The 24,893-nt window shown below is 39.6% G+C and overlaps 1 protein-coding gene across 5 annotated transcripts in view; it reads right to left on the bottom strand.

The window, feature by feature from the left end:
* Positions 1 to 3,343: 3,343 nt before the first annotated feature.
* Positions 3,344 to 24,893, bottom strand: part of GPBP1L1 (GC-rich promoter binding protein 1 like 1) — a 62,747-nt gene continuing 41,197 nt past the window's right edge. For all 5 annotated transcript variants that reach the window (XM_074266070.1, XM_074266072.1, XM_074266069.1 and 2 more), the window contains 7 exons: positions 23,322 to 23,394; positions 20,590 to 20,783; positions 15,685 to 15,825; positions 9,513 to 9,671; positions 5,790 to 5,914; positions 4,515 to 4,617; positions 3,344 to 4,381 (listed from right to left, as the gene is read on the bottom strand). In XM_074266070.1, the coding sequence (XP_074122171.1) occupies positions 4,232 to 4,381; positions 4,515 to 4,617; positions 5,790 to 5,914; positions 9,513 to 9,671; positions 15,685 to 15,825; positions 20,590 to 20,783; positions 23,322 to 23,394 (945 nt within the window). In that variant the 3' untranslated portion in view covers positions 3,344 to 4,231. The remainder of the gene's footprint in view (positions 4,382 to 4,514; positions 4,618 to 5,789; positions 5,915 to 9,512; positions 9,672 to 15,684; positions 15,826 to 20,589; positions 20,784 to 23,321; positions 23,395 to 24,893) is intronic.

Raw genomic sequence — 24,893 nt, 5'->3', positions numbered from 1 at the left:
GGCTGGATCAGTTTACAGTTCCACCAACTATGTATTAGTGTTCCAGTTTTCCCACATTCCCTCCAACAATCGTTATCTGTCCATGTTAGCCAATCTGAGAGGTGTGAGATAGCACATCAGAGTAGTCTCAATTTACATTTCTCTGCTCAATAGTGATCTAGAGTTAGTTATGTTATATAGTTATGGGAATTATAAAACTTTCCTTCTATCTTCATTCAATAAATGTTAAGAATGCTCTCTCTAAATTCTCTTTAGTTTTCTTTATATGTTTAATTTCACACAGCTAGTTAAGTGTTAAGTGTCCGAGGCTGGATTTGAATGCAAGTTTTCCTTGCAGGGCTTTACCATCTAAGTCCCCCCCAAACTGTTTTCTGATCTGATCCACTATCGTCTTTCCATTTTATGGATTAATGAATTCCAGGGTGTGAATTACACAAGCACTTTTCTCCATCCTTATACTGTACCTTTTTTTCTCATGTCCTTCTTTACAAACAGGAAAATAGAGGGTTTATTTCCTCTTTCTAGAAGTGTTCCTCTTCCCCTTCTCCCTACCCCAGGTCTTTATTTATTCCCTTCCTTTCAATGCCCCTTTACATTCTTCTCTCAAAAAAAAATCCTGCTTGTTTGGTTTGATTAACCCCTTACCACCTCTCATCAAGGTTCCAAGATTCCTCTCCTACCCCTTTTTCTGCTTCCTCCAGTTTCTCTTTGGAGTTTAATCTTTCTATACTAAAATCTCTGTCTGTGTGTGGGTAAATGTGTTTAGTCTTTGTCCAGTTCAGGTGAAAATGAGTTTCATGGGAGACCTCTTTCCCCTGCCTCTTCCTCCACAACTATTCCACCCTTTGTTCTTCCCTCCTTCCCCAGAAGTCATCTTTGATAACTCAAAGCAAGATGTGATCTTAGGGTAAGGGTAACTGTAGTTTTCCTTGACCTCTTTACCACACTATCTTGGTTGGGGGAGGTGGTGTTTTTGGCTAACTGAATAGCACCGGCTCGAGTGTGGTGACTAACTCCTTCCAGGAGCTCTCTTACCCCACGCAGGCTCTGACTAGGATCCTCTCTGAAGCATCCCAGCTCCCATCAAAAGACTTCAGCGATGACTTGGATTGGCCTTAGCTTGGGAACGGGGGTTTGGGTAGGAGTCTCTCCCTGGAACGCTTCCCTTCCTGGTGGGCTCTTGTATCCACAAAGGTCTCACCCTGCTCTCTCTCAGGATTCTAGGACCCCCCCTGTGGACACAAGGCTAGATGGACATCTTCAGGGGCTTCTTATGGTTTAGAATGGGAGATTTTTAAGCCCCACAAGGATGTCTGTGATGCTTCTGTGCATCTCTACATTCTGGCAAGCTACCATTTTCCCACACAGTGAGAGAGGGTGCTTTTGCCCTTGAGCTCCAAGTTATCAATGAAATGATGTCTGGACTAAAAAGATCCCTCAAATCTGCATACATCTCCCTGATCAGAATGTAATCTCTTCAGAAAGGGGCAGCCAGGGCTTAGACCAGTGCCTGATACAGAATAAGCATCGCAAATTCAGCAAAGTGGGAGTTTTAATCTTTTTCCTTCCATTGGAAATCACAAGGATTCTTTTGTACTACTCAGGTCTGGCTTTTTTGCCTAAGGAGAAAAGGAACAAGTGTTTTTATTCTGCAACATAAAAAAAAAGCAAATGAGTATTTTCACATATAAAGTAAAACAAAAACAGGGGAAGGGTTGCACAGGAACCTCCATGTTACTTACAGTTTGCTTTTCCTTTTATAAATCCAGCAGGCCATCCTCCCTGTCTGCTGGTCTGTATTATCTTCAGTGAGACTCTTTTCTTTGTATTTGGCAACCTTATCAGCATCCTTCTTTCTAACTCGTTCCCAATGGGAAACAAAATCCAAGGCCTTTGTAACAAATTGCCAGTCACCCCCACCCGTGTCCTATTTCACTGTGACTTCTGGACGTAGGGTTGATCTTCCCAAATTCTCCCTCCTCTTTGACTCACTTCCTGGGCATCAGTTCAGATAAGTCTTTGTGGGGATTCGGACTTTGTGTTTTCAAAACTGAACTACAGCTACTTTCTTCCAGTGCTGCCTAAGGGTTGGAAGGCCTTGGATTAAAATTTCCCTTGTGACACTAGATGCCAGGAAGGGTATATGTTTAATTTCTTGGCCCCTCAGTTTTAGCATCTGTGAACTGGATAATAGCAGTACCTACTTGCCAAGGTTGTTTTGAGAATCAAATGAACTGATGTAAAGCATTTCACATTTCATAATTAGCTTGTGAATAATCAAGGAGAGCTGGAACGGCTGATTCTGACACAATGTAAAGGAAAACTATTTCATGTGGAATGGGCTGCCGGGGGAGCCAATGGATTTTCTGCAGTGGAAGTCTTCTCCAGAGGCTGGAGATCCACATCAGAGGAGTGGACCTGGGTATGGCAGCCTTCCCAACTCTTGACATTCTGGGACTGGTTACTGCTCAAACACCTAAAATGGGAAGCCTTCCCTGATTGACCAGAGTTCCCCTGACTTCACACTGACCCTTCTTGTCCTCTGATACCAGATCCTATAACCAGGACACGTGCCCATTTCATCAGCTCCAGGAAGGACAGGGTTTTTGTTTCATCTGAACCCATTATTTCCCCAAGACTGCATTTGGGACTTTGCATGCAAGGGATATTTAATCAAGTATGGCTTATGATGACCTTCCCCCCAAAATGGGGCTTCTTCCCCTCCCCCCAGTCCCTTGGCTAAGCTTATGGGGTACACAAGTGGAGGGGGAGCCCAGGGCATTACATGAAGGCCCCGTCTTCTCTGTCACTGCTGTGGGACTGGTCCAGGGGCTTCAGTCTACCAAGGGGAGATATGGCTGATTCTGGGGGCACAGGCACCTCCTACCAACATGGAAGCAGGGCTCCACATTGACTCTGCTAGGCATGACAATGGAGATTGGAACAGTGAATGAGCCCAAGAAAAATGGCCGAATAAAGTATGATCTAAACCTAAGACCAATGCCAGAGACCTCCTAGTTGAAAATGGAGAGAGGGATGTGTAAGACACTTCGGGGTGAAGAATGAGTCATAAAATAATCTATAGATGGGGAAGTGCTGCAGGATGCTGGAAAAAGAGGTGGGATGGGATGGGGCTCCATCCTCAGATGAAAGGCCCAAAATGTCACTCACAGCAAGGTACCATAGAGCTACAATATCTATCTTCCACTGTCTATGGGAAAGAAAGGCTTTAGAAAAAACCCAAGATCTGTGTCCAGATTTGTAAACTAATAGCACCACCAAAACAGAATCAGGACCACTTCCGTTAAAACCAAACTTTCTCACACAAGAAGGACAATTTCAGTTGGCAAACTGATGCAAAATATTTATTCCAAGTTAGTTATTTTTTGATGCAGTAGTTTTTCCCCTTATACAGACTCATGTGATAACCACTTTTTAAAATCTGTAAATAATGTTATCAAAATAATCTTAATCTTTGAAATCTCACAAAAATTTATATTTTACAATCCACCCTGAATATCAAGGCTGCAAGAAGAACACAACAATTCCTATATCCAAATATTTTACAGCTGTACCCAAAAAGGAAAAAAGGAAACCCACAAATGCTTGGTTAAGTGATGAAAGCTGCCCGAGCCGCCAAAAATAAAAGAAAATTAAAAATCCATGTTATTTGCATTAATTTAACACAATTATAACTTCCCATAGTCATTTTGTCATTGACAATGATTGTTTGAGCACATTGTGAGTAGCCCTGGGCTCCAGAAGGCCTAGGACAGGCAGGGGGGGCTGGCTAGGGTGGGTGGGGCTGGGTTAGAAAGCTATCGGCTGCCAAGGTCAGGCTCACTTCTGCCACCAGATCTGTCAGATGCATTTTCTGTCCTACACACACAGTTGCACACAGAAATTTGTGTGTATGTGTGTACTTATATATTTTATTTTTGTCACAAAATTCCCAGCTATACAAACTTGACTCTATTAAGCATAGAAAAGGTTGAACCAAAAAAAAAAAGAGAGAGAAAGGGGAAAAAAAAGAAAGAAAAGAAAAAAAAAAGAAGAAAGAAAAGGAAAGAAAAAGAAAAAAAAAAAAAAAAAGCCAAACAAGCCAATCTCTCTTCTTTGGGATCATTCCCTTTGTGCACGAAGGATTCAACAGCAATGAACAAAGAAAGGAAAAAGAACGATTTCATTTATACAACCCTGACGGGGAGCGGAGTTGGGCAGGTCCCTCGGCTCAGGCCTCGTCATCGGAAGTTTCACTGCTGCTCGTCTCTGTGCCCGAGTCCTCAGCCTCAGGCTTCAAGGCGTTTCTCCAAGTGGCGAAGAGGCCCGAGAGGCAGCGGCTCTGAGAGAACCCGTTCCTCCCAAAGCCGTTTCTTCTTAGCTAGGGGAAGGGAGGAAGGTGACAATCACTGTGGGTAGGAGCTCTCCGGGGAACAAGATGTGAACTTGCAGTCTGAACAAAGCTGTCCCAGGGGCTCTCAAGTCCAGGGCAGTGGGATGGGTGGCAGACATACCTTCTCTGTCTTCATGTGGAACTCTCTTAGCTCATCTTCAGTGAGGGGAAGACAATTCTCATCATTCTCTGGGTATTCCTGCCAGCCCATTGCTTTTAAAAGCCTGCTCCAACAAAAGGAATGTATCAGATGAGAGAAGTTTGATAGTTTCTGGTCACCTCCTGCCCCTGTCCTGTTCCCTTCTTTGTGACAACACTCAAACCCCTTAGCAGGGTGCTTGTGGGAGACAGGCAGGCACAGAAATAGCAAGCACCAAACTATAGCATGTCTTGGCGAATATAAAGGAAGACTCATCAAAAAGATGAGTTTAATTGAGTCCAAAAGGACCACATTTTATACAAATATAGCTCCAAACTGTGAATCCAAGGATAAGCAACCACTCTAGGGGGGTTCAATATTCACAATAATTGGGACCTTCAAGATGGCCAAAGCCACTGAAGGAGAAACGTTACCGACTTTGTATACAAACAGAGACTCCCCGCCTCGTGAACAAAAGGTGGGGAGTCCCCGGGGGGTAGTCTCAATAATCACTCCTTCACCTCTAAACTGGAGGGTATCTATCCCACTAACTCTTAGTTAACAGCTAAGCACCTGAACACTTGGCTTCAGTTTAATGGTAAAAAAAGATATTTAGTCTCTGTCTTTGAATTTACAGTCCAATGCTTATACTCAGCCATTTTACCTATGTTCATTACTCGATGACTATTCTCTACTAATCATAAAGATATTGGTACCCTCTATTTACTGTTTGGTGCTTGAGCAGGCATAATTGGCACAGCCCTAAGCCTTCTCATCCGAGCAGAACTTGGACAACCAGAACTCTAATCGGTGATGATCAAATTTACAACGTAATTGTTACAGCCCATGCCTTTGTAATAATCTTCTTTATAGTAATACCTATTATAATTGGGGTTTTTGGTAACTGACTGGTGCCGCTAATAACACCAAGTGGCTCAGGGGACCTGGAAGTTCTTCCAGGGCAGACTTAATAGCGTCTTAATTCAAGAATCAGTCTTTCTGCTGACCTCTCCCCCCAGCTCCAATGCTACGACCTCTTTGGGACACAAAAGCACCTACAGCTAGAACAATTCTCTTCTTGATTTGGGGCTTTCAAAGAATAATCTGGACCAGTGTGGGACACAAGATTTTCTGTGAAGAGACGCTCAGTAATGGCCTCCTGAGATGACTACCTGCCTGGGGCCTGCAGGCCTCTGGTGTCCATTAGCTACCTTTCCATACTAAGGAACACTCCCAATGCTGTTTTCTTTCACTCACCTGTGTTCCGCTTCCAATGAGAGAGAAAGGCCTTCTCCCTCCTCCATTAAGGGGAGAGTGAGGCCATTCTGATGGCAACCCTCTTCCCCATTTTCCTTTGGTTCTGGTGTGCTGTTCCCCTCCATCTGCAGCAGGGGAAAAAGAAATCATCTGGGCAAACTGTTCTTTGTGAATGAGCAATCTTAAGCACCTAAGCACTGGGGTCTTTCTCCCTTGGGAAATGTGGATTTATAGGGTGAAGAACTCCCAAAATAAGTACAAGAGGCCACTGTACTGGCTGAGTTTAATCCACATCACTGAAACCCTTTTTCTTACAGTGGCTAATAATCTGCATAACACTCTTAAAAATTTGGAGGGGTAAGCAGAGTAATAAAAGACTTATGGTGAGGACAGGTTTCCTAAAAGTGAATGAAGCCATTAACCAAAACCCAAGGACATCTATCTCTGAGTCCTAATTCGGGCTCTCTGCTGGATGGAAAGCACAGTATAATTTACTAAAGACAAACACAGCTTAGCTACTATATGGTAACATCCCCTAGGCCTAGGAAACCTCTCAAAAAATCATCACAATGAAATCTAAGATTTAGAGTCTGGACTACCATGAAGGTTTCTGTGATAAGACCATTAAATAATACCAAGCAAGTGGTATCTTGATATGTATTTTCTGTTATCAATGTGGGTTATTTTATCTTGTTAGCCCCAAGCTCTATTGGCTTGAATCTAACACAAAACAAGAAGCAAGACAAAGTTTCCTGAAAAGCTCTCCCAAGCTGCCTAAGGAAGAAAAAGTGATGAAGATGAATAGACAAAATAACAAACATATTAAGGTCAGAAAAGTGCTAGATTGTTAAGGATTTTAAGGGAGGCCCTGAACCAAAGCACAACAATATGGGATGTCCCTGCATATCTGCAAACCTAAATTTCATTTTCCCAATGTAAATGTGCTTGAACTAATAAAAGACAACAGTGGCAAGTACTGCTTTGCCACTACTCTGTTTGGAAGTGTTATAAAACTATTAGTATTGACTTTGTGTCAGTACAATTTAGGTCAAGGTAATAGAAAAAAAAAGGTAACCAAAGTAACAAGAAAAAATAATCTTTCAGGGCAGGGCCATGATCTCTGTGTTTTAGTTTTTGAAGAATAACAGACAGATTTAAGAGTGGGATGGCGTGATTCAAGAAGTAATTATTAACAGTTCAATATCACCAAGGTAGAAGGTCCCTAATGGAATTATGGGCTTGTGATTGAACTTGAGTTATTTAACATTTGTGTCCATGATGTGGATAAAGGCGGAGATGGTACTGCTGGTCAAACTTGCAAGATGACATAAAGCCAGGACATACTGGACACACTGGATACACTGGACAGCAGTACTGAGATCCAAAAGGACTTTGATAATCTAGGGTATAGGGCTGAGTCTAATAGACATTCATAAATAAGGAGTTACTAGTTAGGAGTTACAATCAAGATGGAGAATGGCCTTCAGTTCATAATGTGGGGTCTAGAGAAGACCAATGTAGGGACATGATACAGGTTCATATATGGCTGTCAAGTGGAAAAGGGATTATATTTGCTGTCCTTGGCCCCAGAAAGCAGGATGAGGTACAAGAAAAGAAGGCGCAAAGCAGACAATTCAGGCTAATTTCAGGAAAAATCTCAGTTATTGTGAGAGCTGAGTCAGAGAAAAGTATCTGGCACAAGGTAAGAGGTAAGAAGACTGCCCTGTTGCTGTACCAGATCTAAAACTTTATTTTAAAGCAGCGGTCATCAAAACCATTTGGTACTGGCTAAGAAATAGAGCAAGTTGATCAGTGGAATAGGTTAGGTTCACAGAACAAAATACTCAACTACTATAGCAATCTAGTATTTGACAAACCCAAAGACCCCAGCTTTTGGGATAAGAATTCACTATTTGGCAAAAACTGCTGGGAAAATTGGAAATTAGTATAGCAGAAACTAGGCACTGACCCACACCTAACACCATATACTAAGATAAGGTCTAAATGAGTTCATGATCTAGACATAAAGAATGATATTATAAACAAATTAGAAGAACATAGAATAGTTTACCCCTCAGATTTGTGGAGGAGGAAGGAATTTGTGATCAAAGAAGAACTAGAGACCATTATTGATCATAAAATAAATAATTTTGATAATATGAAGTTAAAAAGCTTCTGATACAGAGAAGATTAGAAGGGAAGCAATAACCTGAGAAAATATTTTTACACACACAGGATCTGATAAAGGCCTCATTATCAGAGAAATGCAAATTAAGACAACTCTGAGATACTACTGCACACCTATTAGATTGGCTAAGATGACAGGAAAAGATAATAGGCAAGTTTCCCTAGAGTTTTAAGATTTTAAAAACAGCTTAAAAACAAAACAAAACAAAAAAAACCCAATTATCTCCAGTTAGGTATACTCTATTTCTGGGCCTATTATTCTTGTACTTTAAGCACTAGTTCAAAAACCCAAAGGATAACTTCTTCTTAGCCAGCTAACTGCTTAGACAAGATACCTCTTTTTCAATTCCTCCTTTAATCAACAGGAGGAATGAAAACCTTCCCATTTTTCAGCATTTTGCCCTGGGCATCTTTATCTTTAATATAAAAATCTCCATTTTTTTGGGAGGTATTCCTTGTGAAGAATAAAATCTGACAAGACTTTTTTTTGTATCTTAGAATAATTTCTAACAATAGTTTCTAGAATCTTTTGATTCAAAATCCACCTTATTGCTCTGTAGTTAAAAAAAAATTCTATTTACTTTTTCTTCTAGGAAGATGGAGACATTTGTCCTTTTCCCAGTGACCATGATGCCTCTCTGCTTGCCATGATTTTTGATTATCTCTAAAGTGCTTTGGTGGGTCACACCAGATGCTTCCAGGGAGCCAGATGGAGAAAAGTAGCACCAGAATCTGGCTTCAGACGCTTACCAGCTATGTAAGCACCAGCAAATTACTGAACCTTCCTCAGCCTCCATTTCCTTAACTGTGAAATGGGACTTATTTCTCTTGGGAATCAATTTCCTATTCGTCATTTCTGTATAGTCAAAAGGTCAAACAGGCAGACAGAATAGAATAATAAAAATCGAGACTCTTATCCTTCTATTACCAATTATCATGGTCATGGCAGACCTGTTTTTCCTTTGGGACTCTTCTTTTTCTAAATATAACTTGCAAATACAAATGACCACATCATGGGCCTCAGTATTTGTTGCTAATCAGGACCAAGCTTTACCTAAACTTCTACTAGACTGCTGACTTTGAGAATAGAGACCTAGTCTTAGCTGCAGTCTGTTTTTCTGCTCTGATGGAAGCATGGGAGGTGTTTGGTGTTGGTTGTGTTGAATTATCTTTTCCTTAGGGACAATTTCAGTTTTAGTGAAATAGAAACCAGTCTGGTAAATGGAATCAGGGCATTAATTAAAATAGGGCTATTAACCTAGCTCTGGGTTGCTAGAAAACTTCATATAGATCATAACTTACATTTCTTTGTGACACACAAGATGGGGTGTAGAAACATTTTTAGGGTAGAACACAAATGCTAGTAACCTATGCCCATTACTAATACTTATTAAGTATGCATATGGTTTATTAGTACCTTCATCAAAGTAAAAATTCCAAGTGTTTTTAGATCAATGTCGATCCACAAACAAGAGGAACCCATTTCCAGCATGCCCCCTTCCCTCTCCAATGAAAGAAAAAAGCCTTTGCTCTTACATCCTCCAGTTTGTCACATTCTCGGTTCTCTGAGATTTCTCCATTTCGGTCATCCTTCAGAGTCTTTAGGAACTCACTCTTTTTGTCCGTGGTCCGACGGGTCAGCTTGGTTAGGCGGCAGGAGCTAATCTCGATGGGAGGGGTGGTGCTGGAGGGGCTCTAAGCAAATACAAAAGAGTTTTGTCAGCCAAGATCTGGGACTGAGGACTTCCATGGACCAGCTCCTAAAGGCTTTAAACTTTAGAATGCCTGGTCCTTGCCATTACATCTTACTTATGACTCTTCTATTAGTAATTTAAAACATCCTTAGTTTTGACAAGAAATCCACATGCACTCTCTTTTTCCCTGGTGGCTAGTCCTGATAGTGATATAAGCAGGAGCATTTAAGGACATCGGGAGGGATCAGGTATAATGTTGTAAAGGAAGAAAAAGCAAAATTTGGCAACTGACTGGATATGTGGGGTAAGAGAGAGGGAGGAATCCAGAACAAAACAGAAGTTATGGACCTAGGCTACAGGAAGGATAGTGGTAACTGACAAAAATGGGGTTGTTTTAAAAAGGAGAGAATCTAGGAAAGTAATGAGTTTATTATTTTTGGACATGCCAAATTCGAGATGTCTTTTTAAGACTGGGGAAACCTAGGGCAAGTTTGAAGGCTAGAGGGATGGAACCAGGAATATATAGGAAGGTCTTTTCAAGGGAACATAAAGAGAGATGTTTTAGAATGCAGTCTGCTAGAGAAGATAAACAAAGATGGGATCCAGGGCATATACAAAGGAACTGACATGGGTGAGAAGGACCACCTCTACCAGAGACAGGAAGAAAGGAAGAAAAAGTGGTGGCTGATGTCAGCTCTTGAAATGAAAAGGATGCAAGAAACAAGTTCACACAGAATGACTTCAAATTTCTCAGCAAAATAAGAGACAAGATTCTCAGCTGAGAGAGGAATGAATGAGATAAAAGAGATTCAATTAGGGAAGAATAAAAGAAAGTTTGTTATGTTGCACTAAGGGCCCAAATGAGTGTATAGAGTGTATATAAACATATTTCTACTATGTGTAGAAATATGTTTAGAAAAACTGCATGCTTAATCTATATTGCATTGCTTGCTATCTAGGGAAGGGGGGGAAGGAGAAAAATCCAGAACACAAGGTTTTGCAACAGTGAATGTTGAAAGATTATATGAGGATCAATTCTGATGGACATAGCTCTCTTCAACAATGAGATGATTCAGATCAGTTCCAATGATCTTGGGATGAAGAGAACCATCTATATCCAGAGAGGAAATGTGGTCCACAACCTAGTATTTTCACTCTTTTTGTTGTTGTTTGCTTGCATTTTATTCCCCCTCCCCTTTTTTGTTTGGTTTTTCTTGTGCAGCAAGATAATTGTATAAATATGTATGCATCTATTGGATTTAACATATATTGGACTATTTGCCATCTAGGGAGGAAATGGGGAATTGGAACAAAGTTTTTGTTTTTTTGGGTTTTTTTGCTGAAGCAATTGGGGTTAAGTGCCTTGCCCAGAGTCACACAGCTAGGAAGTATTAAGCGCCTGAGATCAGATTGGAACTCAGGTCCTCCTGACTTCACAGTTGGTGCTGTATCCACTGCGCCACAGAGATGCTCCTGGAACAAGGTTTTGCAAGGGTTAATGTTGAAAAAAATCTTTGCATGTATTTTGGAAAATAAGAAAGGTATTACATATTTAAAAAATGATGAGTAGGATAGCTTCAGAAAATCCCAAGAAGACTTGATGCAGACTTAAGTGAAACAGTATGAGGTTAACATCTCAATTTATTTAACATTCTTCAAAGTTTGAAACCACAAGTTGGTAGGAAGTACTTCACTTTTATGATTATGTGATAAAAATAATAAATTGTTAATGACTTCCTGTTTGAAACTTCTCCTAATCCTCCAGGAATAGCAACATTATGACAGTCTTAGCTACTCTGATCAATACAATGATCCAAGACAATTCAAAATGACTCATGATGAAAAATATTATCTAACCCCAGAGAGAATTGATGAGCTCTGAGTGCAAACTGAAGCAGAATTTTTTCACTTTTTCTTTTTCTGCAACATGGATAATATGAAAATGTTTTTGATTTCACAAATATGTAACTGATATAATGCTTGTTTTCTCAATAGGGGAAGAGCTGGAGGCAGAGAATTTGAAACTCAAAATTAAAACAAAAAAGGATTCTAAAAATACTACATTTATTTTTAAAAATATGTACCTCAAACACCACTTTCTCCATGAAACTTTTCTAATATTTTGAGAGTACCTCCCCTTCCAAATTAGCTTATATTAGCTACTTTGCATATATGTTAATTAATTTATAATATTTATGCAATACATATACACACCCTTCTCTTCCATTAAGATGTAAGTTCCCTATAAAGACAGATTGTTTCACTCTTTGTACTTGTACTGTCAATGCCTAAATGCTGGGCACATAGTAGGAACTTAGTAAATGCTTAGGATGTACTTATTTGGTACTATGCCCCAAAGAGCTATCAAACTATGCATACTACTCTTTGATCCAACAATGTATCCACTGGTTTTGTAACCCAAAGAGATCAAAAAAAGGGAAAAGACTTCCAGTTGATCAATGATGGACAGAAACAACTACACCCAGAGAAGGAACACTGTGAAGTGAATGTAAATTGTTAGCACTACTGTCTATCTACCTAGGTTACTTATACCTTTGGAATCTAATACTTAACATACAACAAGAAAATGGTATTTACACACATATATTGTATCTAGGTTATACTGTAACACATGTAAAATGTATGGGATTGCCAGTCATCTAGGGGAGGGAGGGGAAAATACAAGGGATAATGTTATAAAAAAAATTACTCATGCATATATACTGTCAAAAAAAATTTTTTATAATCATAAAAAAAAAAAAAAAGTTTGTGGTAATATTTTAGTAAATATTGGGGAAAAAAAAAGGGGAAAAGGATCCACATGTGCAAAAATGTTTGAAGCAGTCCTTTTTGTAGTGGCAAAGAACTGGAAACTATGACAAGAACTGGAAATAGTTTTAAAATAATTGCACATTTAACCTATATTGGATTACTTGCTGTCTAGGGAAGGAAAGGAAGGGGGAGAGATAAAAAATATGGAACACAAGGTTTGCAAAGGTAAATGTTAAAAATGATCTTTGCATATGTTTAAAAAAGAAATGACTGGTATAAAAATCAAATCAATAGGGACTAATCTCACTCAGGCCTAGAAGGGGAAGATGAAATAACATGGTTAAGGAGTGAATGTTCTGTAAGTGCCATAAGTGTCTGTCTGTGTCTCTTTTAAAAGAGCAGCTTTGCTTTAAAAAAGCATTTTCAGGCCATATTGAGGTTTAGGTCACTGGCACCTTTTCTACTATTAAGTTCAAATGATTTCGGGCTCAGCCTTATTTGAGCATGCTCCCTGTGCTAAAAGTCTAGGCCCGCAGATGCTGAAATCTGGCACCCACAGTGGGGTACATGTCCAGGAAACTTAGCCAGGAATACCCTCAACTCTACTCAGGTCTAGAAGTAGATCAGACTGTCACATAGATCCACCCCCATGTCTTTCACATGTACACACACCACAATTTAACTCAACTGGGTCATATGGTACATATACTAGGTAGTTTCTAAATTAGAAAAGTATTGTTTAAAATAACCATAAAGGTGAAGTCCTTCCCAACACATTTATGGTTTCCAACTTATAGGGATGTTGAACAAATTGGGATGCTAAACTCATATATAAGAATCAAGATGGTTCCACATCAAATAAGGAGCTGATGATTTCCTCAAATATGGCTGTGTTTTAAACTTACAAAAAAGAAAATTATGATGTGCCCTGCTTCGTGACTTTCATTGGGACAACTCTGAAAAGAATTGAGGAGTGAGCAATTTTGCTTCAAGATGATTTAGGTCAATACAATTAAAAAAATAACAATTTATGATAAATTTAGTCTCAATGAACAAAGACAAAGGAACAAGTAAAATAAAGAATAAAATCCGATTTAACAATCCATTTGTAGGATCAATGTAATCATATACCATTAATTGGGACTGATGGTAATATAGGTCACTTGAGATAGAGGGAATGAAGTGATCTTTTTGAGTCAATATAAGTATGAACTATTAAAAATGACAGTAGGGAAAAACAAAAACTCAAGAGAGAATCCTTTAGGAACTAGTCAGGGAGTTCACATACACCTATCAGGCAGGAATAGGTGTTTGAAAGGAGGTTAGGAGGGAAAAGGACATAATATGTACTTATGGATAATTATTTTAAGGGCAGCAATGAGAAAAGGAAGGAATTTGGCTCCAGAGGAAGAAAGGGGGAGCTGAAACAGAATTATAAAGTCAGATTTCAGTTCTATGGAAGGTATTTCTAACAACTCCAGCTGTCTAAATTTGGAATGGGTTACTCAGGGAGGTAGTGAAGTCTCCCTAGTAAGAACTGAAATGTATATACTACTGCAAAACATTTCAGATGCATTATCTTATTTGAGTAACAAGTGTTTGGTAAACTAGATAGGTATTAAAGGTATCCTTATTTCATCTTTTTTTTTTCCTTCTTGCTGGACAACGAGAGTTGAGTGATTTGCCCAGGGTCACATAGCTACTAAATGGCAAGTGTCTGAAGCCAAATTTCAACTCAGGCCCACCTGGTTCCAGGACCAGGGCTCTTTATACCAAATTGTTGCTTAAAATCATTGCTCTCTGTCCAGAATTCAGGACCCAGGACTATGGCAAAATTAAAGGCAGTACATACAAGCCAGGAATTTCTACTCTAGAACTTAGCAGACATGGTTGACCTAAGTTAATAGACCTGGGTGAGAAAACCTCAAAGTTTACACATAGCTCTTAAGTGACAGTACTATTACCTTGGTTGAGAGCCTTGAGACTCTCCATTGACTGGTCAACCTCTTCTCTTTAGAGAAGTCATTTCTCACTGTTAATTTCTACATGAAATCAGTTTTTGGACTATTTCAACAAGCCCTGTCAATAAACACACTAATTTCTCTTTTTGTTTAATTCAAACCAAAACAGTAGTAACTTTTACTTTTCTGGAAAACCTTTCCAGAATAGCTGTATAATGTCACCTGTATCCAGGAGCCTAGTCAATGTCAATCCCCAAGTCACAATTTGAAATCACCCACTTCCATTTAAGAAGCTCCTCCAGGTTGACTCTAAACTATTCCTGAATATGTCAATCCAATCTCTCATATATTTTTTCTTTACTGGGAGTCAAAAATCTCAGTGAACTGAGCAACATTTTCACAAAATTGCATTATAACATACATGATAAAAGCATCAATTCAATGAAGAGATATGGGTTTGTAATATGCTCTGAATGTTTATGGTCATAGTAAGCATATTTTAGCTGGTTAAACTGCTAGTATGGTGAGACTAGAAACTGCATCTAAGGAGAAGCAGATTAGTACAGTGAAAACAGCATCATAACAGAATCCAAGAAATGTCCAGCTATTATAATAACATGATCTTGGGCTAGTAACTTACTGACAATTTTCTCTAAGGTTCCCTTCTATTGTCATCATTTTAATTTTAGTTTTCATTTGACACTTTCCTGGGGGCTCATGTGTAATGAAGTGATCTTTCTCAGGTTCACTGCACAAAGGAATTCACTTCAAGCTGAAAAATGACCTTCAACCCCCTTATTCTTCAGCTAAGAAAATTGAGGCCCAGATATGAACTGGTCAGTGCATAGTCACATATGCAACAGAAAGTAGCAGAATTATTTTAAAAATAAAGGAAACATTCACTGCTATGATAATGATGTGGGTCAGTGGATTTCATTTATTTCTCTTCAGTGATCTTCTCTTACCTACTTATTGATTAGAAGCAAAGTAACAAATGAAGGCAGACTCCTGTAGGCCTTCTCTGGAGCAATGTGGAATTGACTAGCACTTTAATTTGTATTGTTTTGCTCTCAGAGCACTTCAGTTTGTATCACTGTTATTCGGCTGCATTTGACTTTCCATGATCCCATTTAGGGTTGTCTTAGCAGAGCCATGCTTGAGTCTTTCTGATTCCAGGCCCAGCCCGCTAACATACTATGGTATCACCTGCCAATTTGTGAGAACTATGTTATTAGTAAGGAAAACAGACATGACCTGATATCCCTGGACAGTCTCACTCACCTCTTTGGGAGAGGGCAGTACTGAGCCGCTTGCCAGTACGACTGGTTTGGTGACAGCAACTGGACTGGTAAAGGCAGAATCCCGGCTGGAGGAGAGCGAGCCCGCTTTGTGTTCTGTCCTGTTGGCTTTCCACGGACTGGGCTGGAGGGGGGAGGGTGGAAACAAGAAAAGACAAAGGGTGGTGAGGCCACAAAACAGAGAGTGCTCTGCCCTGAGAGATCATAAAGCAACAAAAAACCAGTTAAGAAATCAGGCTTCTAGCTCCCCATTATTGGCAGAAAATGGGTTCGAGGCAGAAGAAAGGTGGGATGTTTTTTTAGGTGAAGATGAGCAGGGAACAAAGGAGTCGAGGTGAGGAATTCAGGTCAGATGAGGAATTTGACTAGATGAAATGTTGGGCTGATTAAGCTGTGAGAAGAGGGGAGGGAGGGACGAGGCTCAAGGACATCATCTATATTCTTCCCTAGTTGAGCCTACTCTACCATTCGTGGTATTACTCTATAAACTGAACCTCCCTTTGCCATACTGGCTGAGTTGATAACGCTGGGTCATCAGAGTCTGGGAAGCTCCGAGATGGCAGGAAAATAGCAGGAATGAAAGAACGGGGCCTGAGAGGCAGGTTTTCTACTGGACATCAATTGCTGGAGTGAGTCCTGGTCGTAGGACATCCTTTCATGGATGTGGCAGGTGATTGAGGGAGTTTCCTCTAGGATTCCCCCATAACTCTTGACTCTCGATGCTTCAGCACCCTTAGTCCATGCTCTAGGCCTCGGCCACAGTGTGCGGGGAGCCTTGGATGCAACCCAATAGCCAATTACGAAGCCTATCTAGGTGAGTATGGCTCTAGGGATTGATTGAGGAGACAAAGTTTAAAGATGTGGCCCAGATCTCCATATAAGATATTCTTCAGAAGTGGGATTAAGAAACATACATTATGTTAACAGATAATAATACAAGATAGAAATTTTAAGATAAATAGTTCACAGAACCATTTCTCTTAATTACATTATGATTTATTGTAAAACATTCTATGACTATGTAAGAGAAAAGCTTATTCAACAAGATAGTAACATCCTGTAGGCAATGATGAAAGGTAGACAGAAATAAAAAATACTTAATATTTATATAGTTTAGTATGTACCATGTACCAAACTAAGCACTTTATAATTATCATCTTATTTGAGCCTCAAAATAGCCCTGGTCGACACGATAATAATGGGTATTGTTCCATTTTTAAAGAGGAGGAAATACATTTAGTCATTTGCCTAGGATCACATACTAGAATGTCTATGAGATCAAATTTGAACATAGGTTTGTCTCTAATCCTATCTGTTGCATCATCCAATGCCCCAAGAAATGGCATTTGACTGGGGCTTTAAAGACTCAAAAGGGGGAGAGTAATTACTACTGGAAAATGAGCAAAAGTTTGGAAAATTACATTTTGGTTAAAGCAATGTCGGTGGGGAGCGTTATGGCTGGACTTCATTGGTACAGGACAGTCCCTCTGTCAATATGCAGCCTTAAATGTGTTGTCTAAAGCACTGGAGTCCCTTTCCAGGGTCACAAAACCAGTCTGGGTGGGAGGTAGGGCCTGGGACCAGTTCTCTTAAGCATTATGCTATGTATATCTCTCTTACAGTACATGTAGCCAGAAGTAACATGAGCTAGGCTGGAAAGAAAGAGTATGACTGGACAGTGGAGTTCTCCAAGTGAGAGCAGAAGATGGAACAATCATAGCCAATGTGTCACTGGATAGAAGAATATATATTGGGTAATAAGGTGTAAGATCAGAAACATAAGAGGTGAAAAAAGACTCTAAGTGCCAAAGAGGGCATTTTGTATTAGACCATGGAGATAATATAGAGCCACTGAAATTTACTGAGAGGGGAACAGAGAGAGGAATAAAAATATGACATAACTTGGGCTTGAGGAAAATTACCACAGACCAAATATGGAGAAGAGTGAAAATAGTCAAAGATGAGGCCTGAGTGAAAATCCAATTATGAAGACAGAGAAGGAGTCTTTGGTAAGAGCTGTTTCAGCTGACTGCGGAGTCTGGAAGCCAGCATCAAACAGAGATGAGAGGGCAAGAAGTAGAGGCACTGACTGTGGATGGCATTCTCAAGAAGGCTAGCCAGAAAAGAGAGGCAGGACAAGGACAACTGCTAGGAGGGACAGATAGTCAAGTGATGATTTTGAGGCTGGTTGCAGGTACCAGGAAGTAGCCAATAAATTGGGAAGGATTGAGCATTTATTATTTCAGCCTTCCCATTTCTTCTATTTATCCCTTCTCTTCACTCTCCCAGCAATCCTGATGTGGGCCCTCATTATCTCACATATGGTTGGTTGCAATATGCTGCTGTTTGGTCTTGCTGCCTCAAATCTCTCCTCACTTCAGTCCATCTTCCACTTTCAAGAAAATGATGTAATTCATAAAGTTCAGGTCTAAAGAATCTCCTTATTCAATAAACCTCGATGGTTCTTTTTTTATCTCCCAGGATCAAATATAAACTCTTCTGCTTGGCTTTTTAAAAGCCTTTCACAACCTATCTCCTCCCTACCTCTCCTCCATGTTGTCTGCAAACCAGTGACACTGGCTTGCCTGCTGGCCTTTGCACAGGATCCTCCAGGATTCCTCTTCACTGGCTGTCTCCTCAAAAGCCTCTTTTAAGATTCAGTTAAATTCCTACATTCTGGAAGAGGTCTTTCTGGTACACTACTCCCTCATGTCTTCCTTTAGAGAAGGCAAGTTACTTCCATTTATACTGGATACTTTCTTGCATGTAAATACTTTCATGTGTTTGTATGTTATCATACAAATGCATTATATATGCACTCGTATCATCAGTTCTTAGCACAGTAGCTGAAAAATGGTTAACTGACTAGAAGTTCCAGGGATAGTGGTATCGATGCAATTATTGTACTTACAGTTAGAGATCAAAGGAAGTTGAATATCTTTTTGGCAAAGAGATCACTGTTACTAGATCACAGAATATGTGGGAAGGAGGGTCAAGGATTAAGGAAGATGGTCACAGAGTAGAATGGTGGGTTTGGTACCAGCAATCTTTGGTACATTCCCTAAGGTCAGAAGCCTAGAGCACGAAAACAGAAGGTGGAATACTGGGATTTGATCTGGGTCAGAGGCCAAAACGTGGAAGGAAGATGGCCAGAGATGTGTACAATGAGTGTGAATATTTCTGATATATGGTTGGGAAAGAGCCTTCTTCAAGAGGCCAGTTTATCCAACAGTGGAATCTTTAAATTGTGCAAGTCTGCCTCTTTCCTCCTAATAATGTGTTCATGAAATATACCCTTAATGCACGTGTATAGAGGTCAAATACTATGTAGAATGATGGAAAGTAGGCAGATAGTGCAAAAGCTGTTAATGTTCACTTATATATTTTTTTGAGTATTAATAAGATTTGTGATTTTTATGGGACAGAGGCTGAATAAAACAAGGCAGAATTATGAATCATCTTCATGTCAAAGATGCCTTTGACATGACTTTTCTGCCTTTCTTTGCAAACTTAGGGCACATAGCTACTACCTATGTGGAGGCCTTCTTAAACTCTTGAAATAGTTTCCTAATTAGACTCTATAACTTAAGCCCTTCTTCACTTTAGTTCATTCTTCATACTGCTGACAAAATAATTTTTGTTAAATATAGATCTAATTATATTATTAACCTACTCATTATCCCAGTGATTTTCTATTACATCTAGAATCAAACATAGACCCTTCTATTTTAAAAGCCTTCACCAAGGAGTTCCAGTCTATCTTTCAGTTTCACTGGAAATTATCCCTACTCTTTAACCCTATGTATGATCTAGTCTTCTGATTGTCACACATGATACTGTTTCCTGTCTCTTAATTCCTTACACCGACCATCCCTTCTGTCATCAATTTTCTTCCTTTAAAATACAACTCAAATAATATTTTCTACAGGAACTCTCTCCTGGTTCTTCTCATTGCTAGTATCTTCCCTAACAAACTTTGCAAATAATTTGTATTACGTTTTAAACTCATGCTACATCTTAGATGAATCTGTTACTCCTATTAGAATACAGTCAGCTTCTTGCAAGTAGAGATTGTTTCACTTGTCCTTGCATTGCCAAAACTTGAACACAATAGGCACTTAATAAATGCCTGCTGATGGATTGATCTGTGGGCCTACCATCCCATTCCTTTCTAAGAATAATTTCTCTACTCACTGTAATTATGGTTCCTCTATTGGATCGTAGTCCTTCTATCATCTCCAATCTCTGTCCACCCCACATTTTCCTTTTCCTAGGGTTCACTGTTAATTCTCAAGTCCTTCCCTTTCTCCTTTCTTGCTTTGTTCTACTTTTTTTCTTTTCTTTTTTCTTTCCCTTTCCTGTCTTCTGTCCAGATAGGCTATCATACCCTTATTGTGAGTAAGTGCTCTGCCCAAAGGAATGCAAATTTTAACCATTGAAACTTTGGAAGATATCTTGGGATTTACAGGTAAGGACCATACCTTAATCCCAAATCACAATGGTTCTTACTGAGTGGCCAACACTATGTCTCAGACCCACAAGGTCACTGCTTGAGCCCTGATTGGCAATCATGTAGGACTTTGTCAAATTTTAAACCTGATTTAACCATTAATGTGCATGTTTTGTTTCAAAAAACACGGCAAGTTGTAGGAAGGGAAGGTTATGCTTCATGGCTTTTTGTAAATACCATGGTACTCCATCTAGTTCCAATCTATAGATATGGGAATGTCTTCAACTAGACTACGCTCACTGGGATCAAGAACTGTTACTATTCTTGGTTTTGTCTATAGCACCCACCAAGAAAAATAATTAGCAAATAGGATAATACTCAAGTTTTCTTTGCTCTCCCTCAAAAGCCTTCATCACACCAATTGGCAATCTCTGATACCTTGGAAGGAGGTGCTGCCGGCTTTGGGACGAGGTTTTTGTAGACACTTGGGACAATAGTTGTGGGCTTGTTCCCATTTGCAAGGTGAGGTCCTGGTGAGGTGAATGCAGCAGAGAAGGCAGCGGCAGGATCCTCTTTGGAAACCTTTTTGATGACCAGCATCTTGGTAGGTTGCTTGGCACTCGGAGGATTTTCTGCAAAAGACAGTCATTCAGAGAGGGGTAGAAGAAAAGTAGGGCAGGCCCAGGCAGCAGGGACCCTCTACCTTTCAGATCTTAATTTTGGGAGTGCACAAAAGAACATGATGGGCAGTTTAAATTTCTTGAGCATTGGCTCTAGAACCAGAGATCTCTTCTACCTGGAACCATAGGTAAGAAACAGAACCTCACTGGGATCTCCATTTCTTTATGAAGATGGCTCCCAAGGTCCTTTCCAACTCTAGGTCTGATGTTAAGACCCAAGAGGCACATAGGCTGCAAAGGATTTTCTGGACAAAAACAAAGCCACAGAAAGACTGCCTTTATCTTAGTTCTCTCTCAACCAGACTGTTCCACTCGTCATAGGGATTGGAAGAGATGCAAGTCACAAGTCTACTTACGCCTAGGGAAATGGAAGACCAGTAGGTCTTGGCATCTGCCTTTCTTATGATCCTCCAGGCCTTACCAACTTCCATGTCTCCAGCCATTCCAGATGTCCAGCAAAATCAGGCTGGGGCCTTGGTCTCCACACACTGATGCAGACTAAGTACTCTTAAATCTTTCAATCTGCTTTGAAGCTGAACTTTCTTTTATATGCAATCTCCCCCAAGTTGAGTGTGCACAGGGACTGCCTTACTTTTTTTGTTGTTTCTCCCTAGAGTTGCAATTCTAGGAGGTAGGGGTAATAGGAGATGCAGACTGAGAGAGAGAGAGAGAGAGAGAGAGAGAGAGAGGGAGGGAGGGGGGCAGACAGGGAGAGAATGGAGGGGAAGCAGAATAAGAAAAAGAGACAAAGACAGAGTGGGGGGCTTTGGGAAAAAGACAATGGGTTCATTTTGGGGGCTTGCTGAATTTAAGACCTTTATATATGGGACTTTCAGGTAAGTGAGTCTCAGCTCGAGCCATGATATTGGAGGTCAGCATAGGGGTTAAGACTGTGTGATAATGGAATTGAATTCTAGTGCAGAAGGAGGAGGAGAGTTGTTTTGGGAGATGCCCATAGTGAATATCACCTCAATGAAGATGCAGCAGACTGAGGAGGAGAGATCAGAGAGGTAGGAGGAAAACTGGGAGAACCCATGGGCATTCCCCAAACCCCAAAGAGAGAAAATTTCAGGTAGGGCAAGGACATCTCTCTTTAAGTCCTTTCTTCAGATCCACATGTGACATTCCAAAGTATTTCAGACAAATCTGCTTAGATCAAAGCTAGAGCTGAGAACTCTTTTTTTTTTTTCCCTGATGCAACTGAGGTTAAATGATTTGCCCAGGGTCACAAAACTAGTAAGTGTGAAGTGTCTGAGACCAGATTTGAACTCAGATCCTCCTGACTTCAGGGCTGGTGCTCTTATCCATTGCACCACCTAGATGCCCCAAATTGAGAACACTTGACACCCTTTCCAAAAATTAATAAATCTCAATTTGGAAACGTTCAGAAGGTGGGGAAGCCATTCCCTTCTAGGGAGTCTCACTCTACAGCTTTTTTAGAATTTTCTTTGAAAGTTCTTTCTGATATTTGGACATACTTTCTGAGAGAACAAGAGCAGCCAGAGCAAGTTTAATTAATTTTCTACAAGAGCCACTTGAATGCACTCCCTTGGCCAAAGCTCTTCTTCCCCCCCCCCCCCCCCCAGAATAAACACTTTGTAACCAAACTAGCATGGGCTCAAACCCCTTTCATCACCATGACCTAATTAATTAGATTGATCATCTTTAAAAAAAACTTTAACATATTATGTTAGTCAGAAATATAGTTTATGTAGGGCAGAATTAAGATGAGAATGCCATTCTCTTCATTCTAGGCCAAAGGTTCTTAAACTATTTCTACCTCGTGGACCCCTTGGGACAGTGTATGAAATCTATAGATGCCTTCTCCAAATGCATTTAAAATGCATACAATAAAATATACATAATAACAAAACCCCCCACTTATATTGAATTAGTGTTCAAAATTAAAAAAACAAAAACAAAACCAATGAATATATGAATTCCAGGTTCAGAATCTCTGTTCCGGAAAATTGCTAAAAGATGGTTATTTATTATGCCTGTGGTCTATTAAAAACTTGAGGTCTTTTTCGAAACAGACTATTGTGTTGCCATGCCTCTACTATCTTGTTGTGGTCAACAAGTATTTATTAAGCACTTTGTATGCTAAGCTTTAGTGATACTAAGAAAGGCAAAAATGCCCTCAAGAGTTACACAAGAGTGGGTAGAACTACCAAGACTCAAGACAGAAGGCTTAGAAACGGCCTCCTGCAGCAGTATGGACAATCCTTAGGAAAATGATTATTTTTAACATTTTTTTCTCTCTCAAATTTCACCTTATCCACCTGGCCTTTAATTCCAGCTTGTTCAGTCTTGCTAACATCCTTTATTATCTGCAGAAAGCCTTGCCGAACATTTTTATAAAAGGGGAACGGTAATTACCAGGGTCAACAAATGGAAGTAGTAAAATGAAAATTATTTTATTTCTTCCCTCTAACACAAACTGTATTTATGCTCCTGAAATTTTCTACCAGAAAAGGGAGCTTTACCTACCCCATACTCCAGAAGGGGTCCCAATAGGTCTGCTTGGATGATTCTGTTTCCCAGCTTCTGGATTCAAAGATGGCTGTAAAAAGCAGTGAAAAACGTTGATACAAAGCAGCTTATTTGGTCTTATTATCTTTATAACATCAGTCATCATAAAATATAAGTAAAATGAAGTAAAAGTGAAAGGAATGTCTAGTATTTACTCCATTTACATATGCAAAGTAAGAGAGCAACCACAACCAAACATCTACCAATAAATAGCCCTGAGTGGGTTGCTATCTGTTCACTAAAAATTCAGTCCTCATCTTTGTTCCAGAAATTTTCTTGGACTGTTGGATGCTCAATTCAATCCCAAGAATTTTTGAAGATGACATTGTCTCTCTGCTCAAGAGCTCTGCCCTCAATGACACAAATGGATTGTTTCATCCCTTTACTGAAGAACATGTCAAATATTTAAAAAAAAAAAAAAAAAAAAAAAGGTTTCATGACTATTTTACAAACAAGGCAACAGAGGCTCAGAAAAATTCATAAGCATCTTGCCCAGAGTCTCTGTGTGTATCTCTGAGTTAGGAAGGGAAGCTGGTCAGGTCTTTCTGCTGTTCCCACTCATCCCACTCATTCTATAAGGATGCCTTTATCAGGGAGAGCATAAAATAATACAGAAAAATCCCTGTAGCCCACAAAAGCTATAGGATAAAGGAAAATATGCATGATTTGTCATATCCAATATGATAGGAAAGATAAACTGTATACTAATAACTAACTCTAACAGAAGTTGAATAAATCATTCACAATAATACAAATGTCTATGGAAGTCCAGGATCACAAGAGAAATGTCCTCTGTGCCTGGAAAGATTAGAGGTGGCAATTTGGATAGCCTTAAAGAATACAAGGAATGGATGAGCCCAGGGGAAGTGGAAGAGAGAAAGAGTTTTTATTCAAGTAGCGGGAAAAGAATGGATCCAAGCACAAAAGGGACAATGTAAGGGGTATATTCCAGCTGGAAAGGAAGTCTGAGTGGAGATACTAGAAGGCATGGACTTCCTTGGCCCAAGAATCTGTCCTTTATTCTTAAGTCTCAAAAATCCTTGATTGCAATAATTTCTTTCTCAAGGGCAATCTAAGAAAGATCTAATAAGCATCCATAGTGTTTCCAAGGCTGCTTTTTGATGATCTAAATTTAAAAATCTACTAAAGACTTTAGCAGAATAAAATTCAAGATGAAAGAAATCTGATTTTTATTTTTATTTTTTTGCAGATAAATAGGAAATAAAGAGAATAAAATGCCAATGGTAGGGACTTTATCATTAGTTGGCCCTATATAATTTTTATTTTAAAAGCTGAGGATCTCAAGAAAGTGATTCCAAGTGGAATTCCTCATTCTGTTAGCAACCCAAGCATGTTAGTAAAGAAATGCCAAAGGAAAAATAATTAGGAAGAAACTTAAAAATTTTTGTTCAAATAGAAAAATAGTAGATGGATTTCAATGTAGCCAAATGTACAATAATGAAGTCCAGGAAAAGTATAAAGGAGTAGTTTCAGAATATGTCCTAAAAATAAAATTCAAAGACATCATAC

Source organism: Sminthopsis crassicaudata, chromosome 4 (assembly GCF_048593235.1).
Source record: "Sminthopsis crassicaudata isolate SCR6 chromosome 4, ASM4859323v1, whole genome shotgun sequence".
Classification (NCBI taxonomy): Eukaryota; Metazoa; Chordata; class Mammalia; order Dasyuromorphia; family Dasyuridae; genus Sminthopsis; species Sminthopsis crassicaudata.
The sequence above is the reverse complement of the archived record's forward strand: the minus strand, read 5'-3'. Positions and strand labels throughout refer to the sequence as shown.